This window comes from Garra rufa, chromosome 8 (genome assembly GCF_049309525.1).
Source record: "Garra rufa chromosome 8, GarRuf1.0, whole genome shotgun sequence".
In the NCBI taxonomy this organism is placed as follows: Eukaryota; Metazoa; Chordata; class Actinopteri; order Cypriniformes; family Cyprinidae; genus Garra; species Garra rufa.
This window is the reverse complement of record NC_133368.1, coordinates 16,886,877-16,905,576: the sequence shown is the minus strand read 5'-3', so window position 1 is coordinate 16,905,576 and position 18,700 is coordinate 16,886,877. Positions and strand designations below refer to the sequence as shown.

Sequence of the window (18,700 nt, the reverse complement as noted above, 5' to 3'; positions counted from 1 at the left end):
AATGCATATTACTAATCAAAAATTAAGTTTTGATATATATGGCAGAAAAATACAAAATATCTTCATGGAACATGATCTTTACTTAATATTAGAGATGTTCTGATACCCTTTTTTCCTTCCCGATACCGATTCCGATACCTGGGCTCGGGGTATCGGCCGATACCAAATACTAATCCGATACCTGGGTGTGTAATTGTATATACAGCTGTAGATAATACTAATAATTTAATTTAATTGTGTGCTTCAGACTTATTCCTTAATAAAACAGTGAACTAGAGTATTTTTATTATATGACATACATTGAACTTTTATTATATGACATATACAGTGAACTAGAGTATTTTTATTATATGACATACATTTGACAGTAATATTTTTTCATATAGTTAGTATTACTAATCTGGTTTTCTGACGTACATCAGCCCTGTTTATAACAGAGAATTTTGGCCAAAATTTGAAAGATTCTCACTAGATCTCGCAGCAACCTTATTCATTGTGCGCCATTTTCAAATGCTCCTCACTGCATCTCGCAGCAGTAACAGTGTTGCAAAATCAACGTTGGCTCCCGAATAAAGCTGTTCGGGGTTTGTGCAAGTTTGTTTGCATTGCAGTCCAAGCAGATAAACGGTCAGCGCTGAGCAGCTCAAACGTGTCGTGTTAGTTTCACTTTCGTTTCGCGTGCCATTTTATGTTTCTCATCTGAGACAGAAATGGAAGAGCTTATGAGTTGAACAACGCGGTGGTCGCGCCAGTGTGACCGCTCACGAAAATTAGTAACACTGGCAGAAAAATTGGTCACAGTCTGGAGCCCTTTAATATTACCGCAAGTGTCCCGCGCGCTTCAGAAACAGGGAGTAAACAAACCACGCGCCTGTACAATTCATTAACACAGAACCACGCATTAATTCATATTTAAACAGTCGGTTTTTGGCTTAATATTAGGCCATATCACGATTTGATTTAAGTGTAATGAACTACCTTTGATTAATGCATCAAACTTTGACAAATTCCGTGACGTTCCGCGTTAAACTGTAAATTCCATTTTGACTGGATTCCGCGATTCCGTCCGTATTTTCCGCATCGCAGAAATCATAAAGCCCTACATATGAGACATGCCGCCGTTTTAGCGGACAAACTGCTAGCACATTTGTATTTCTTCTTCGCTGCTCTAAACAGTGGTTGCTTGTGGCAACACTGTTTGCATTCTGAGCCGCGAAGAAGAACTGGCTTCTGATTTGCTAGCGGGAATAACATATCTTAAGAAAATGGTATCGGATCGGTACGTGGGTTCAAGTACTCGCCGATTCCGATGCTAGATTTTTTTGTGGTATCGGCGGCATTTCCGATACTAGTATCGGAATCGGAACAACCCTACTTAATATCCTAATGATTTTTGAAAAATCTATAATTTTGACCTATACAATGCATTTTATACCTGTGTTACTTAAGACTGGTTTTGTGGCCGTTTTCTCAAAATTCGTTTTTTCTCCTACACTGAGCCATAAATTTCCACTTCAGTAACACTTACACACACCAAACTTTAAATTTTTATTCTTGTCTATATCCTGAAGGTTTTTACAGAGGGATTTGTTCAAATATAATTAGCTTGATTATATACAACATTTTACTCCCCCCAAAAATTGAGAAAATATTGTTTTCTGTCTGTCAAAAACATTTGACTCCAATTCGTCAAAAATATTAAAAAAGCATTTTGAAACTGACTTCTTCCAGCGGATAGTTTTTTTTGTACTAGAAATGCATGCAAATTTGCACATATTTCATTTAATACTGCTTATTTGCATATTTAAACCTAACATTTTAGAAAACTTGTAATACAAAAAATGTTTGCAATTATCAATGTAATCAATCAACTGGGTAAGTAAGGCGATAACTATTAGTTATTTTTTTTACCCTATTCACCTGCAGTGTCTTGCCTTAAGTTGTTAACTAATTAACCTTATTGTAAAGTTTTACCAGTTAATCTTATATGTACAAATTATACAAATCAACGTTAAGGTTTTGTGGTCCAGCTGCTCGATTTTGGCAAAAACCATAATCACGATTATTTTGGTCAATATTGTAATCACGATTATTTAACACAATTATTAGTGGGTCTGGAACTTTATATGTTTGATAAATTAAAAGACAGCAATACAATAGAAAAAGATACAAATGAAAAGTTTTTTTTGTGTGTGTGTGTGTGGGGGGGGGGGAGATTTAATGTTAGTAATTAAATGTAAAATAAAACAGCATAGTCTTTACTTTAAGAATTAAACATGCTTTGTTTCGTTGAAATCGAAACTGAATTTCAATTAATTGCATAGCTCTAGCTTGCACCATTCACATTTAGTTTTTTTTTTTTTTACATTTATTGTCTTCTAGGAGTAGCATTGTGTGAGAAAAGTTAAAAAGCCAAATGATAATACTCAGCAATAATAGTTGGTTCAAATCTTTAACCTTTACATTTTAGAAACAGTATTAGTGACCCTGTCCAACACCACTAGTAACAACCTCAATAAAAATAGAAATAAACTGCTAAAAGTATGGCTCCTAAATATTTAATATTAGTGTCTATGTGTGCTCGTACCTGTGATGTCCTGTACTTTAGCAGAAGTACAATAGTATCGGTGGACTGTCTCTAGGAGCTGAGCCCCGTGGCCTTCTCCCTGGAATGGTGGCAAGATCAGCATCTGGCTACACACACACACACACAGAGAGAGACAATACAAAAGCTTTAGTGATGGTGCACAGAAGAGAAGATGCTTAGGCACAATACCAATTTAAGGTTAGAGCTCTTGAGCCTTTGAGCAACAGTTCTGCAAACATAGAGGCCTGTTATACCTCCAGCACCCTTCAGACGCACACTACACTACTGACTTTACAAAATCTACTGAAACTGACACTATAGGCCAAAGGTTTTGCTTAAAGACCAACATTTTACACTGAACATTATGTGGGGCACAACCAAAAAAAATGGGATTTTGGTGCAGTTTCTAATATTTACATTCCCAAAAAGCTTAAATTCTGATAACCTGTAATGTAAATCAATCAAATCTTTATAACCATATAACAGAATCCTTACATGACCTGCATATACATTTTATGAATGCATATAAAGTTGTCACTCATTTCTCCCAATGAAATATTAGTAAGATCTTAGTTAGTTTTATGATCAAAGCCATGTAGTTTTTATTGTGGGGACAAAACATACAATGCAATACAATGATGACTGTGTGAATAATCAAGTAAACTTAAGCTGCTTCAGTTCAATAAGAGTTCAGACTGAAATATTACTAGCAACATAAAAGTTTATCAGTAACACTTTAATAAGATGTCATTTGTTAACATTAGTTAATGTATTAACTAACATAAACAATGAATAATACATTTATTATGATATTTATTAATCTTTGTTAACATTAGTTAATAAAAATAGTCATTCATTGTTCATGTTAGTTCACTGTGCACTAACTAATGTTAACAAACAACTTGTAATTTTAATAATGCATTAGTAAAAGCTGAAATTAACTAAAATGAATAAATGCTGTAGAAGTATTGTTTATTCTTAGTTTGTTAACTAAAGGGGAGACACTGCAGGGGAAAACACTGCTTTTTCATGCACCTATCAAGGCTGAGATTTTGGGCTTTTTGTTTTTTCATAGTGTTTTTTTAGACTAGAGGAAAGAAAACGTCCAAAAGACACTGTTAAGTGTTTGTTTTCTAGCACTTTATCTATTTGTGTCAATAGATTTAAATTACAATCCATATTTTTAAAGGCCGTTTTCTCAAAATTCATTTTTTCTCCTACACTGAGCCATAAATCTCCACTTCAGTAACACTTACTCACCAAACTTTACATTTTCATTCTTGTCTATATCCTGAAGGTTTTTACAAAGGGATTTGTTCAAATATAATTAGCTTGATTATATACATCATTTTACTCCCCCCAAAAATTGCAAAAATATTGTTTTCTGTTTGTTAAAAACATTTGACTCTAATTAGTTTTTTTTTGTACTAGAAATGCATGCAAATTTGCACATATTTCATTTAATACTGCTTATTTGCATATTTAAACCTAACATTTTAGAAAACTTGTAATACAAAAAATGTTTGCAATTATCAATGTAATCAATCAACTGGGTAAGTAAGGCGATAACTATTAGTTATTTTTTTTACCCTATTCACCTGCAGTGTCTTGCCTTAAGTTGTTAACTAATTAACCTTATTGTAAAGTTTTACCAGTTAATCTTATATGTACAAATTAAACAAATCAACCTTAAGGGGGTGTTTTTATAATTTAAAAAGTACAAACTATCAATCAGTCAACAGAAGGCATGTAGTAGATTGTGTAAACAGGTTTTTCAGCAAAGTTTTGATCATGTTGATCATTTAGAGTCCTAAGAAATCAGTGTATCAAAATGAGGCAATGACAATTTGATGAATGCATAAACAACAGCAGAAGTGTGATATAAATCAGGGCTAAATATTGCATTATATTTGCCAAGGGAAAGACTGACTGGATGCATGACCTTTGACATCAGCAACAAAAGAAATGGAAGTGTTTTGTTCTGCCATTAAAAAGTTTATAAGCCAATTTATTCTACTATTCGTTTTACATACGATTACGTGCTTAGTTGCAATTTACATGGCTGCAACCCACCAGTTCAGAATTACTAATACAGACCGTCACACTTTCGTCCGCCTCATTTTAGCTGCTGAAAATATTCTCAAATACAGTAAGCAATGATATCATCAGTCTGCGAAAGGTTATATGTGTTCATTCAGCAGTGGCCAACGTAATGAAACGTTAGCACGTCTTGCCAATCAATACATTAGACTCGTTTTCAAAACGAGCTTTCGGGCGGGTGATGCTGAATCCGTGGGTCTTATAATACCCAGAGAGGGGCTGGCACACGAGAGATGCAAGACGGTAATTTGGGAGTTTTAGGGACAAGGGAGAGAGAGATGTGTAATTTTCTTTTCCTTTTTTCGCAGAATAAAGCAGATAGTGGGCACGTGCACGTCCTTAGTAATTACCTGACACGTGGTCTGGTTTTGTCTGGGTATACGTAGTAATTATACACTGTCATGTAGCCAACCGTCGCGTAGAGGGTCTCTCCATCCTTATTGTACTTCTCGAATCTGCAAGAAAGACAGAGAGATAGAGAGAGATGACAAAGGCGGGCAGGTCAATCGTAGGCACGCTCCCATGCACCGGACCCCCCCGTCGTCACTGCGAACGCGCTGCGGAGGGCCAGTGGCCTGTCGCTGCACCTGCTGGAGACACTGAATGCATTATGCACTTAATTGGTGCACTGCAACTTAGAGCAGAGAGGCAGGCATCTAGCCTCTTCACATCACTCCAGTCCATTTGCCCATTGTCTGTTTTAATAGGTGCCAAAGCAAAGAAAACACAGGCAGAGTCCCCTTCACTACCGCTGGAGACTTCATTCAGCGTTTCAAAAGACAACAACATTCAATTCAGCCTCTTGGCCTGACTCAAGAAAGAAAGAAACACAAGAGCAAAGAAACGAGACAAACAACACAAAGGAAACTCTTGCCAGATCAACAATTTGCCTCAATGCAGGAGAAAATATAATTAAAGCAGCCTGATAATTGGCCCCACAAGCCCCACAAAGGCAGGAGAGACGTAACTGGGCCCGTTCGGACGCTTCACACGTGTGTGTGTGTGTGTGTGTGTGTGTGTGAGAGAGAGAGAGAGAGAGAGACCCACTGTTCAAAAAAGTTACTGTTCACTATTAATTGACACTACCTTCTTATCGACACTCGCTGACTTTGTGAGAGCACTTGATTTCTTTTTTTTTCTACTTAAGTCATCAACACGAGTCATGAGTTTTTGCCAACTAGTTACATTTATTTAAAGACTGAGAATTTATATCTAGAAATATCTGAGAGAGTCTTTTAGCATTTCTCTGTTTTGTTTCTGGACCCAGGTTTAACATTCATATCAAGTCATGAACAAAAGTTTCTTAAAAAACAGAACTTTATTAGTCTTACCATGACCTGCGTGAATTAATGCGCAAACAAATGTTTTTAACTACATTGATCACTGGGCCAAATAATGGAATATTGTATTTTATATCTAACATATCTAATTAAACGTATTATCTGGGGTTCAATAGAAGGCATAGTTTGCCCAAAAATTAACATTTTGTCATTATATACTGGTCCCTCATGTTGTCCCAAAACTGTACACTGCAAAAAATGCTTTTCGTACTTAGATTCTTTGTCTTGTTTCCAGCCAAAATTACAAAAAATTCTTAAATCAAGAAGGATTTTCTCGTTTTCAGAAAAAAAAAGCCAAAATGAAGTGTTTTTCCTTGAAACAAGCAAAATAATCTGACAATGGGGTAAGAAAAATAAGTTTGTTTTCTGTTTGAAATAAGATTTTTTTTTTCTTACATTCCCATTGGCACATTATTTAGCTTGTTCTAAGCAAAAACTCACTTAATTTTAAAAACAAGAAAAAACATTTTACTTGTCTAGAAAATCCTTCTTGATTTAAGAATTTTTAGATATTTTGGCTGGAAACTAGACTGGAAAAAAGTAAGAAAAGCATTTTTGCAGTGACTTTCTTCAGCAGAACTCAACAGATATTTTTTAAAAATGTTTGTAACCAAACCACTCTGGTTACCAGTGACTGAATAATTTATTAGATAATGTCTAAGTTACCCAACGTATTACCTGTTTCAAATGTATGACTTATCTAATAAGAACAATTTTGTCATTTGCTCATGTTTTCATTTTGGGACAAACTATCCCTTTAAGTGGAAAGTACATCCTGTATCTGTGACAGTATCTGCAAAACGCTGTCAGTTACCATAGCTAATAATTTTGGTTTTAGTTGATGGTAAAAACAAATAAATATTGCATTTACAATAACAGACATTCAATGAAAGCCTATGGAGCAAGACATTTCTGTAGGTTTCAAAAAGAAATGTGAAGCTTGCTTTATTATTTTACTTTATTTATTTTTATATAAATTGTTATGAGCGTGTTTTTGACTTGTACAGATGTCTAAATTATTCTTTTAGTAATGGTATTATTGTTCTAAAGAGACTCTACAGCCAGTTATGAGTTACAGACATACATTTTCCATGCAGATATGAACAAGATGTTCTGACATCCTTGCATGTATGATGCAAACTTTAAACATATGAAGTCTTGCGGTATTTATTTTAAATGGTTTGTGTCTTGCCATTTAGACAGACAAGTATTACAAAAAAGTGGTCCTTGCGAATGTTCTCAAACTGAGAACTGAGGAGTTAATTTCTGTGGTAATCAACAGGAGGCTATACATGCTGTCAATAGTCTCCCCTGAATCTAGCCCATTCTTTTATTATGAAGAAATGTGAAAAATATAAGAATACTTTAACGCTGATCAGGATTAGATACTCACACAAGGAAGAAATCCCAGCGATCATCATCCACATCGATGAAACTAGCCGTCTCAATGAACCACATGAGAAATGTCTGCAAACGCTCATGGTACTCTCTGAACCCTGGACACGAGACATCCACCTGAAATCATGAAGAGCAAATCAAATTCATGGTATATTGACAAGAAATGGTGCTGGAATGTAATTAAAAGTTCATTAAAATGTGCACTGTGCAGTGGTAATGTCATTTCTGCATAATATGATACATTGAAAAAGTCACGTTTAATAAGATGCAGTAAAAAGATTTATAAACAAAATAAGCAAACCACGAGCAACATGCTATACAGTTATAAATACAACAATCTTTTATTCGACTTTCTCCACTTACGAAACTTATTTTCTGCAGTTACAAACCCTATGTGAGCAAGATAAAATAGCCTAACACATTTCACTATTCACAATCCACACTGCCAAACCTGTTAGTGTGACCTGAGAATTCGATCATAACCCAGTTTGAATGCTGAATTGTCAAAGCGGTGACTCAACATGCAGTGAGAAATTCTGTACCTTGTGTATTTGGTAGGTGAGATCCTCTCCTGCCTCTACATTGTGAACTTTGTAGGTGTGCAGCAGGCTGCCGAAGGGTTTGAAGTTGGCCTCTTTCTCCAGGAGAGAGATGAAGTCATCTGTGTTGCAGCAGAAACCAGCAGGAATGATCTCTCTGATCTTGCCCTCCACATCATCTGGCTGAGAACAAACACAGAGAAAGAGTGAGCAGCTTTTAAATGAGTAACTACCAACATTTCAACAAATGACTAACTACAAACACTTGCAATGAGAGAACAGCATTTATGTAAGAGACCAGTGTATATTACAAATCAAACAAGGGAAGCAAAGCCAAGTCAATATTTAAACCTCTAAGAATCACAAGTAAAGAACCATGTAAATCTGAAGTCACATTACATTTTATTCAGTTAAAATAAAAAAAAATGCATGTGTGATTTTTTTTTTTATGAACATTTCTTATGCTCTCCAAGGCTGCCTTTATTTGATTAAAATAGATTGAAAACAATAATATTAGGAAATATAATTACAATTCAAAACCACTGCTTTCTATTTTAATATAAAAACATAATTTATTCCTTTGATGAAAGCTGAATTTTCAGTTTCGTTACTCCAGTCCTCAGTGTCACATGATCTTTCAGAAATCATTTTAATATGCTGATTTGCAGCTCAAGAAACATTTATTAATGCTGAAAACAGTCGTGCTGCTTAATATTTTTGTGGAGACTGAAGTCTTTTTTATGATGTTTTGATAATGTAAAAAAAAGCATTATTTGAAATCTAAATTGTGTAGAAATAATGTTTTGACTGTCAGTTTTGATCAATTTATTGCATCCTTGCTAAATTAAGTGTTAATTTCTTTAAAAATTCATCACTTTAAACTTTTGAATAGTAATGTTTACCTACTTTAAATATGACTTAAATATGACTTTAGAAGAGGACGTCACATATGCATTACTTGAAACCTTTTATGGTATTTTTTGTCCTTTTAGAAGCTGATCAACCACTGGTAACTAGCTGGGTTTCCATCCAAAGTTGCAAATTTAATTTTAAATTTAAATGTAAGTATTGCATAAAACATCTGTGACTAAGCACCGTTTCCATTCAACGAATCATCACTTCCTGATAAACTGCCACTAAATATCACTAAGAAACATAGCAGAAACCACTGAATATAACAATTTTCATATATAGTAAATTACTTGCACCTTAGATCAAGCACTTTAAATGCCGTCATTGCTTTCGAAGATAAAATCCTTCTGTTTGGAAACACAGTTGTGTAAGACAGTTCTGGGAGGCACTTAACAAACATACTTTGATATAAGACCTTGCTCATAGCATTTAAGACTGACCACAACAGCATTCAGATGCTGTGCAATAAGACCAATCTGCTGGTTAGTCAAGTTATGCCCTCTTTTTTGATGCACATCGAGGAATATATTTGGCAAATGAGTTTCCATCTCCCATTATTCGCATAAACCATTTTCCTCAAAGTCACAAGCCACTTTTTTGTGCGAATTAAAGGATTTGTTCACTTTCAGAACAAAAATTTACAGATATGTACTAACCCCTTGTCATCCAAGATGTTCATGTCTTTCTTTCTTCAGTCGTAAAGAAATTATGTTTTTTTTGTGGAAAACATTAAAGGATCTCTCTCCATATAATGGATATGTATGATGCCTCCAAGTTTAAACTTCTAAAATGCAGTTTAAATGCAGACTCAAAGGACTCTAAATGAACACAGACGAGGAAGAAGGGTCTTATATCTAGCGAAACTATCGGTTATTTTCATAACAAATGAACAATTTATATACTTTTTAACCTCAATTGCTCATCTTGTTTCGTCTCTGCGATGCATAGTCTGTGATCCGGGTCAATACAGTTAATAGTATTTCGAAAAACTCAAATCTCGTGTTCTTCAACTTCAAAATCACCCTACATCACTGCAGAAACACCAACCCAGTGTTTACAAAGTGAACATACAAAGAAGATCAAATACCCTTTACAAAAAAAGGTAAAACAGCGTTGTAGGACGATTTTGAAGTTAAAGACCTAAACGAGATTTGAGTTTTTCGACATACCCTAACTGTATTGACCCGGATCACACAGACTATGCATGTGCATCGCAGAGACGAGACGACAATTTGAGGTTAAAAAGTATATAAATTGTCATTTCGAAAATAGCCAATCGTTTCACTAGATAAGACCCTTCTTCCTTGGCTGGGACTGTTTAGAGCCGTTTGAAGCTGCATTTATACTGCATTTTGGAAGTTCAAACTTGAGGGCACCATAAATATCCATTATATGGGCAGACATCCTGAAATGTTTTCCTCAAAAAAATATTTTTTAATGACTGAAGAAAGAAAGACATGAACATCTTGGATGACAAGAGTGTGAGTACATTATCTGTAATTTTTTGTTCTGAAAGTGAACTACTCCTTTAAGGGATTTTTTCCTGAAATTTGCCGTTTCCTTCACTCGTTTCTGATGCGATACTTAAAAATGTGCATAAAAACATAGCTACTGTCAGATTTCACTATATGGAAAAGAGCAGCGTGATCATTCTGCTAAACTCCTCACTTTTTGTTGTATGAATACTGACTGAATATTGCGCTGAACTATCCCTTTGAAGGCAATCCACAAACGAGACAGAATGTGTGCATCTCTATAGAGGAAACACGCGTTCATCTTAATCTAAAGCACGTTTCAAGCTCCCACAGAGCGAGAGCGGTTAACTCAGCTGTGTCTAGTATACAGTGAAAGCAGCTGAATTTAATCATATAAACTGAAGTGGCACATTTATGAGTTATGCGTCTATTCCCCCGGCGCTCGGCCTTACATATAATCACAAAAGAGCCCTAACAGAGTAATTCCCTATTGTTCTGTCATTAAGCTATACTTCAGCTGTGATTGGCACGGCGCAAAAAGGAATTAAAGGGAAAAAATACATATTTTTGTGGCACAAAAAGGAGACCCATTAGGCAATTAGCAATGTCAGCTGAGGAGTTTCCAGCCCCCCTCTTCCTGTGCCTCCTCTGAAAGACCACTTAATTGAATACATTTACTACTTATCTTAAACCATGAATATCAGATGAAGTTCCCCCCACCATAATGTGTCCCAGCTTCTCACCGGGCAATAAAATTTAATGAATTGATCTCGACTTAACAAAAAAAAAAAAAAAAAGCCCGGACATGTATAATAGGCTCCTGTGTTCTGAGGCTGGTGAGCGAACTCAATCAAACGAGTTTGCCCTCTCCATTCACGGGCTCCAGGGCGGACAATAGCGCCGCCCCCCTCCTCCACCCTCTCTGGGATTTTTTTACCCAGCAGAATGCGCACCCATGTTTGCATTGTATCCATTTCCAGCGGGGCTGACATGAGAACACTTTGTATTAAGTTGCTAAGCAGGGCCCTTTGGCCGCATGATGGGCTGCGCTTGTGCCGCGGGACTCTTCATTCACAACGGCCACAAAACACACGACAAAAGGCTAATGCAACACGCCACTAATTCCTGCTCATTCAGACATCAGCTAATATCAGAAGGGGATCGGTGCACCTGCAGCTCAGTAACACTCACTATTGTACCACTGCATTATGGGAGCGAAGAGAGGACGACAAGAACAGAGCGGACAGAAAATGGTAAAAACAGACAGTTTCTCAGGCAAATTGCTCAATCGCACAAATAAAAGCGCGCCATTGTGGGGTTCCCGTATTAACTAACGCCGCTTAAGGATCCAAGACTCTTCAGAGTCTTGAGGTTGGTTTTGAGAATGCGCCTTCTTTATATGACGGGGTTCAACAACTGCATTGAATCCAATTACTCTGTAAAAAACCCTTTTAATCAAAGACATCTTCATCTATGAGGAAAAAGAAGATGAAAAAAAGAACCCAATATGAGCAACGGTGAAGCGCCGTAAAAGAAAAGGTATAATGAAATCAACTATCCTCACACAATAAACACCTTAAGTATGTTTAGCGGCTATAATTACAAGCTACGCTTAAAGGTGGAAGACATTCAGAAATGCCACTAAATATCGTCACGTGGTGTCAAGCACACAATATACAGTGGGTACGGAACGTATTCAGACCCCCTTAAATGTTTCACTCTTTGTTATATTGCAGCCATTTGCTGAAATCATTTAAGTTCGTTTTTTTCCTCATTAATGTACACACAGCACCCCATATTGACAGAAAAACACAGAATTGTTGACATTTTTGCAGATTAAAAAAGAAAAACTGAAATATCACATGGTCCTAAGTATTCAGACCCTTTTCTCAGTATTTAGTAGAAGCACCCTTTTGATCTAATACAGCCATGAGTCTTTTGGGGAAAGATGCAACAAGTTTTTCACACCTGGATTTGGGGATTCTTTGCCATTCCTCCTTGCAGATCCTCTCCAGTTCTGTCAGGTTGGATGGTAAACGTTGGTGGACAGCCATTTTTAGGTCTCTCCAGAGATGCTCAATTGGGTTTAAGTTGGGGCTCTGGCTGGGCCAATCAAGAACAGTCACAGAGTTGTTGTGAAGCCACTCCTTTGTTCTTTTAGCTGTGTGCTTAGGGTCATTGTCTTGTTGGAAGGTAAACCTTCGGCCCAGTCTGAGGTCCTGAGCACTCTGGAAAAGGTTTTCGTCCAGGATATCCCTGTACTTGGCCACATTCATCTTTCCCTCGATTGCAACCAGTCGTCCTGTCCCTGCAGCTGAAAAACACCCCCACAGCATGATGCTGCCACCACCGTGCTTCACTGTTGGGACTGTATTGGACAGGTGATGAGCAGTGCCTGGTTTTCTCCACACATACCGTTTAGAATTAGGGCCAAAAAGTTGGTCTCTTGGTCTCATCAGACCAGAGAATCTTATTTATCACCATCTTGGAGTCCTTCAGGTGTTTTTTAGCAAACTCCATGCGGGCTTTCATGTGTCTTGCACTGAGGAGAGGCTTCCGTCGGGCCACTCTGCCATAAAGCCCCGACTGGTGGAGGGCTGCAGTGATGGTTGACTTTCTACAACTTTCTCCCATCTCCCGACTGCATCTCTGGAGCTCAGCCACAGTGATCTTTGGGTTCTTCTTTACCTCTCTCACCAAGGCTCTTCTCCCCCGATAGCTCAGTTTGGCCGGACGGCCAGCTCTAGGAAGGGTTCTGATCGTCCCAAACGTCTTCCATTTAAGGATTATGGAGGCCACTGTGCTCTTAGGAACCTTAAGTGCAGTAGAAGAAGAGTTTTTTGTAACCTAGGCCAGATCTGTGCCTTGCCACAATTCTGTCTCTGAGCTCTTCAGGCAGTTCCTTTGACCTCATGATTTTCATTTGCTCTGACAAGGACCGTGAGCTGTAAGGTCTTATATAGACAGGTGTGTGGCTTTCCTAATCAAGTCCAATCAGTATAATCAAACACAGCTGGTCTCAAATGAAGGTGTAGAACCATCTCAAGGATGATCAGAAGAAATGGACAGCACCTGAGTTAAATATATGAGTGTCACAGCAAAGGGTCTGAATACTTAGGACCATGTGATATTTCAGTTTTTCTTTTTTAATAAATCTGCAAAATTGTCAACAATTCTGTGTTTTTCTGTCAATATGGGGTGCTGTGTGTACATTAATTAAGGAAAAAAAATGAACTTGAATGATTTCAGCAAATGGTTGCAATATAACAAAGAGTGAAACATTTAAGGGGGTCTGAATACTTTACGTACCCACTGTATAACTAGGTTTACTAAAAGGTTAAGGTCTACAATCCCCCAACCACCTGAATCAATCACATACACAAGCAAGCTTGTTCTAATACTGTAGAAAGGATGAGCTACAATATAGGTCAGTGTGTCTGTTAAACACATTTGCTCTTTGTAAAGGGTTTTATAAGCTGGAATCAGAGTCTGGGATGGTGCAAGATAGACCTATAAAGCGTGTGTGAGTGTGTGCCGTAGTAAAATAGAGACTAGGGATGCACCGAATTAAATTAAACACTGGGTCGAAGGGCGATTACCAAACACTTTTTTTTCTGTGTTTTTTCCCTAATTTTTTTTACTATTGCATAAATGAAATAGCCAAAATGAGCTTTTTACAGTTTCGTCTTGCTTTTCAAAAAAAAAAAAAAAAAAAAGAAAAGAAAAGAAATCATTTTTTTACATTCTAGTAGACATTATAGCCTACCAACAAATTTTTAAATAAGAAAATAACCAATTGTTTTGCTAGATAAGACCCTTCTTTCCTCAACTAGGATCGTTTAGAGCCATTTGAAGCTGCATTACAGAAGTTCAAACTTGGGGGCACCACAGAAGTCTATATAGAGAAATCTTGAAATGTTTTCAAGAAAAAAAAACAATTTCCTTACGACTGAAGAAAGAAAGACATGAACACCTTGGATGACAAGGGGGTGAATACATTATCTGTAAAAAAAAAAAAAAAAAAAAAAAATCTGAAAGTGAACTACTCCTTTAACAGAAATAAGCGAAAATGGTATGATGTTTTTTAAATTGTGAATTTTGTGCAAAAAGATATGAAAAAATCTTGAAAGAATTAAATACTTATTTCATTGATACATTGTCTTTCAATAATTCAAGCATTTTTCAAGTACCTCTTCAGAAATATTGCTATTTTCAAGGGTTTTCCAGGCCTTAAATTTCAAAAAGTCAAATTCAGTTATTTCAAGCATTTTCAGCACCTTGTATGAACCTTGTGAATGACATGATTGCGGAAAAAAAAGGCAAAAATGGCATAATTTACTCATTCCAAAATCATATGACTTCTTCTCTTCCATGGGATACAAAGGTGTATTTTGATTTCTCTCATGACGATAAAATGAACCAGTTTGCGCTACACAGGATTTCCTGTCGCTTAAACACCAAGGTCGGTTCAATACCCAGGGAAAGCAACAACTGATAAAATGTAAAATGCATACCTTTAAATGCTCTTTAAGTTGCCAAAAGTAGCTGCCAAATGCATAAATGTGAATCTACATAAACCAGCGGTTCTCAAGAGCCTTAGGCAAACTTCTATGAGGACCTCAAGATTACTCAAATGATTTAAAATATGACAAACAAGTGTGATTTCTAGACTTAGATATAAAAAAAATAAAAACTGAGAGAACACTGAAGAACATTAAGCTCTTAAAACTTTCTGAATTCTGAAATTTAGGCTTAATTTCCAGAAACTAGGAGTGTCAGGCTTACAAATATTGCTGTGGAGAGTGGGAGGCCTTGGAGTCAAAAACTGTCAAAAGTCATCTGATAGCTTTATGTGAAGAACATGATGAAATTGTTATTATTTGCTGAAATTTCCCCTTTTCTAGAATTAAGATGAAATAAACAATGACATCAATGACTTCTGGTCACAAGACAAGTGAAAGCCAATGCTTTTTGGCATAAAACGACACCAACGTGCCATTACACAAATTCCGGTCTGTTCCCACCACAAAGCTATCGTATGACAGATGACCTGGAATAAAGCACATGATTTTTGGACAAGAGCAGCTAGAACATTTCTCCTTTGTTATCTGGCACAAGAAAAAGTCATATGGGTTTTAATTTTCTGTGACATTTTTAAAATCTAATTAGCACTAGAAAATGTATCCACAACCAGGTTTTGTGCAACATTTGGAGAGAATATCTATTTTTTAAATAAATTCATTAAATAACCAGAGTGCAGCTGTCATCTGCTCTCTATAAATGGGGCTAATATCACAACGTGAATACTGAGCTTAACTTGACATGGCCGACAAATAACATCAGCCACATGTAAACAATAAGAACAGACACTCACTACTGCACTGCTAAAACTGATGCTAATAAAAGATGATCACTGTGCCAATACTGTAAAACTCCCCTGAAGAGTGCTTTTCATTTAATGAGTTATTTGTTATAATTCCATTAAACTTGCTTCCAAATGCATATAAAGCAGTAAAGTCTAATGATAACAACAGCAATAATAATCATCAAAAATATAGTTAAATATAGCTAAATATAGTTAAAAAGACCATGGAATGGATTTTTTTTTTTCTAAATGCATCTTTTTGTAAATTAGTAATTGATCATTTTTATATTCTCTCATAATTTGTAATCAAAATGTCATAATTCAACCTTCCGATGAAGTATGCTTGAATTCTCTAATTCTTACCCTTTCTTACAATCGGCAAACTCTCATTTAGATCTCCCTCTGCTTAATTTATAATTTTCCTTTTCATTTTACTTTCAGTTAAAGTTTTTTTTTTTCAATTTTGATGCATGTTTGTGTCATTTTCACCTTTTTTTTTTTTTAGATTTTCTATATAGTTTTTGTTCATTTTTACTTCAGTTGTAGTTATTTTAGTACTTAAAGTTAAGCTAAATTAAAATGAGAAGTGCTGCTTTGGCAACTAGGGGAAAATATTTTTTATATTTTATTTGAGTTAACGTTTACTTTAATGCACATGAATTGTTTTTGGGGTTTTAGATTTAGATAACTATATAACCCTATAAAACCAGCGTGTTTATGATTACGAAAATAAATGTAAATATTATAAAAACAAGTTTGCGATATCAAGCAGCACAACAGATGGTTTGTGTATAGCTAAAAAAAATGTATTTTTAACATTTTAATTCCTAAATTTGCTAATGCTGGAAAACAACATATGATGCAAAACATTATTGGCTTATAACAATAAATTAAAATTAATAAAAAACTTCCATAAATAATGCTCACCATTTTCTTTAAACAAACTATATTAATCTATATATTAAATCTATAGAGCTATTCAGTGTTCTCAAACAATGATTACTTTTTTTTTTGTGGGCAGAGCAGTAGCAGTCTGTGAAGCAATGGAATAAAAGAATAAAAAAGGTAAATTTCAGTTTATATTTCAAAATTCTGTCTTTATTCTCAAGATTTCGAGATTAAATCTCACAATACTGAAAAGAAAAAAACAACTCATCATTCTCTCTTTCCCTCAGATCTGGCTTTTTTCTCCTGAGAATTGAAACTCACTATTGTTGTGTTTTATCAAATTATAAAGTCTGAACTAGGAGATATAAACTTGTAATTGCGAGAAAAAAGACAGAATTGTGAGATAAAATAAATAACTGTTATGTAAAATATTAATAGTAACAGGTTTAAAATAATATTATATCATGCTGTAAATGTAGGGCTAATACAATAACAAACAGCATGTGAATATTATATAGACATATTGTTTAAATCAAATTTATGCTTTAAAAGTAGAGTAATCATTGCAGTTTTCATCCATAGTCTCTCAGTTTAAACGTCTGCATTAAACTTCAAATGGCATCTTTGACGACAGTATTCTATAAAAATTATTTGCATTCCAATTCTGGCATCAAAAGGCACAAAAACTATTTCTTCTCTAATTCCATGGATTTTACCCGTTTCATTCCACTTGTTACCAGTGTTTTTCTGCCACCACTAAGAGTGCATAGCTGCAAATGAAGTAACTGTGACATCTACTATAAATTGGTCTATATTACCCAGGTGGATAATATTTAAGTTTGCATAAAGTCTGCATTGAATTGCTTACTGTTGAGTCCTGCGTATGTTGAAAAGGCACATGGCATGCATGTATGTATGCACTGAAGTGCGACGTATAACTGCCTGATTCTATAGTCAGCTGACTCAATGGCTTTCTCTGACAGCATTCCTCTCTGTTATGACACTAAATGCTGCTCTCCACCTGTTCAGAATGTGATGCAAATATAAATGCACATTTACAGTGGACTGTATGCATACAAAAACTGCTCATGTAAACACTGCGAGTGAGATGGACGTATATGACATCAAATGAACGAGCTGTACCTCCACACAGTCAAACTTCTCTGTGACCCTGGTCGTGTACTTGACTTTGAACAGCGTGCTCAGGTTCCCCGCACTGTAGTACAGCTGGATCTGAAGACCTTTGTAGCCAAACGCCACTTCACTGCGCAAAAACAAAACACAAGGAGGGGTTAGAATAGTGGTGCCAGGAAAAACACATCCACATACAATGACTACAGTTTAATAAATAAACACATGAATAAGAGTATATGCAATGGTGTGTGATACATACTCATCTCCATACAGCTGATGACTGTACTCAGGGTGAAATGTCATGCTTTCATCATCTATTTCGTCTGGGAACCGCACTGCATCAGACAAAAGACTGATTTTATCAATTGATAATTGAATGGTGGGCATTACATCAGAATGCATTTACAAACAAAGTGACATTAGCAGAAACGAAAAAACTACTTCAGACTAAAAACAAGTATTTTTTATGTAAGATGACAAAGACAAATGTTTTCAAGATTTGGAATAACATCTATTGATGAACTGTTCACAACTGCAACCAGTAATGTGTAATGCTAAAATAAATAAAAAGGGTTAATTTCATGATAATTTCTATTATTCTGTTGGAAAATTCATTCTGAATATTAACAAATGATCAGACAATAAAAGATTCAGTCTACTGTGTTATTTATAATGTCAGACATGTTTCTTTTTAAGTGATGACTAATGATTTAACGTTACCTAGTTTCAGACATATAGCTTCATTCGTGTCGCATTTATACTCTGCAAGTTTCTTTTCCATGTCATTCATAGCTGTAGGAAAGGCACAGAGAAACATGTCAATCATAACAGCACAAATAGGGCTGGGCGATATGGCCTAAAAATAAAATCCCCGATTTTTTTCACAAAAAATCTGATTTACGATTTAAATCGATTTTTTCCCCCCTACTACTTTTAGCATGTAAAGAAACCCCAGCTTTTCC

The 18,700-nt window shown here is 35.7% G+C and overlaps 1 protein-coding gene across 1 annotated transcript in view; it reads right to left on the bottom strand.

The window, feature by feature from the left end:
* The window catches only part of hat1 (histone acetyltransferase 1), a 41,121-nt gene extending 22,571 nt beyond the window's left edge, over window positions 1-18,550 (bottom strand). Inside the window, exons 1-7 of the mRNA XM_073846094.1 lie at window positions 18,459-18,550; window positions 17,998-18,073; window positions 17,748-17,868; window positions 7,968-8,147; window positions 7,421-7,542; window positions 5,038-5,142; window positions 2,588-2,694 (exon numbers count right to left, since the gene is read on the bottom strand). Of these exons, the coding sequence (XP_073702195.1) occupies window positions 2,588-2,694; window positions 5,038-5,142; window positions 7,421-7,542; window positions 7,968-8,147; window positions 17,748-17,868; window positions 17,998-18,073; window positions 18,459-18,528 (781 nt within the window). The 5' untranslated portion in view covers window positions 18,529-18,550. The remainder of the gene's footprint in view (window positions 1-2,587; window positions 2,695-5,037; window positions 5,143-7,420; window positions 7,543-7,967; window positions 8,148-17,747; window positions 17,869-17,997; window positions 18,074-18,458) is intronic.
* Between the last annotated feature and the right edge of the window lie 150 nt (window positions 18,551-18,700).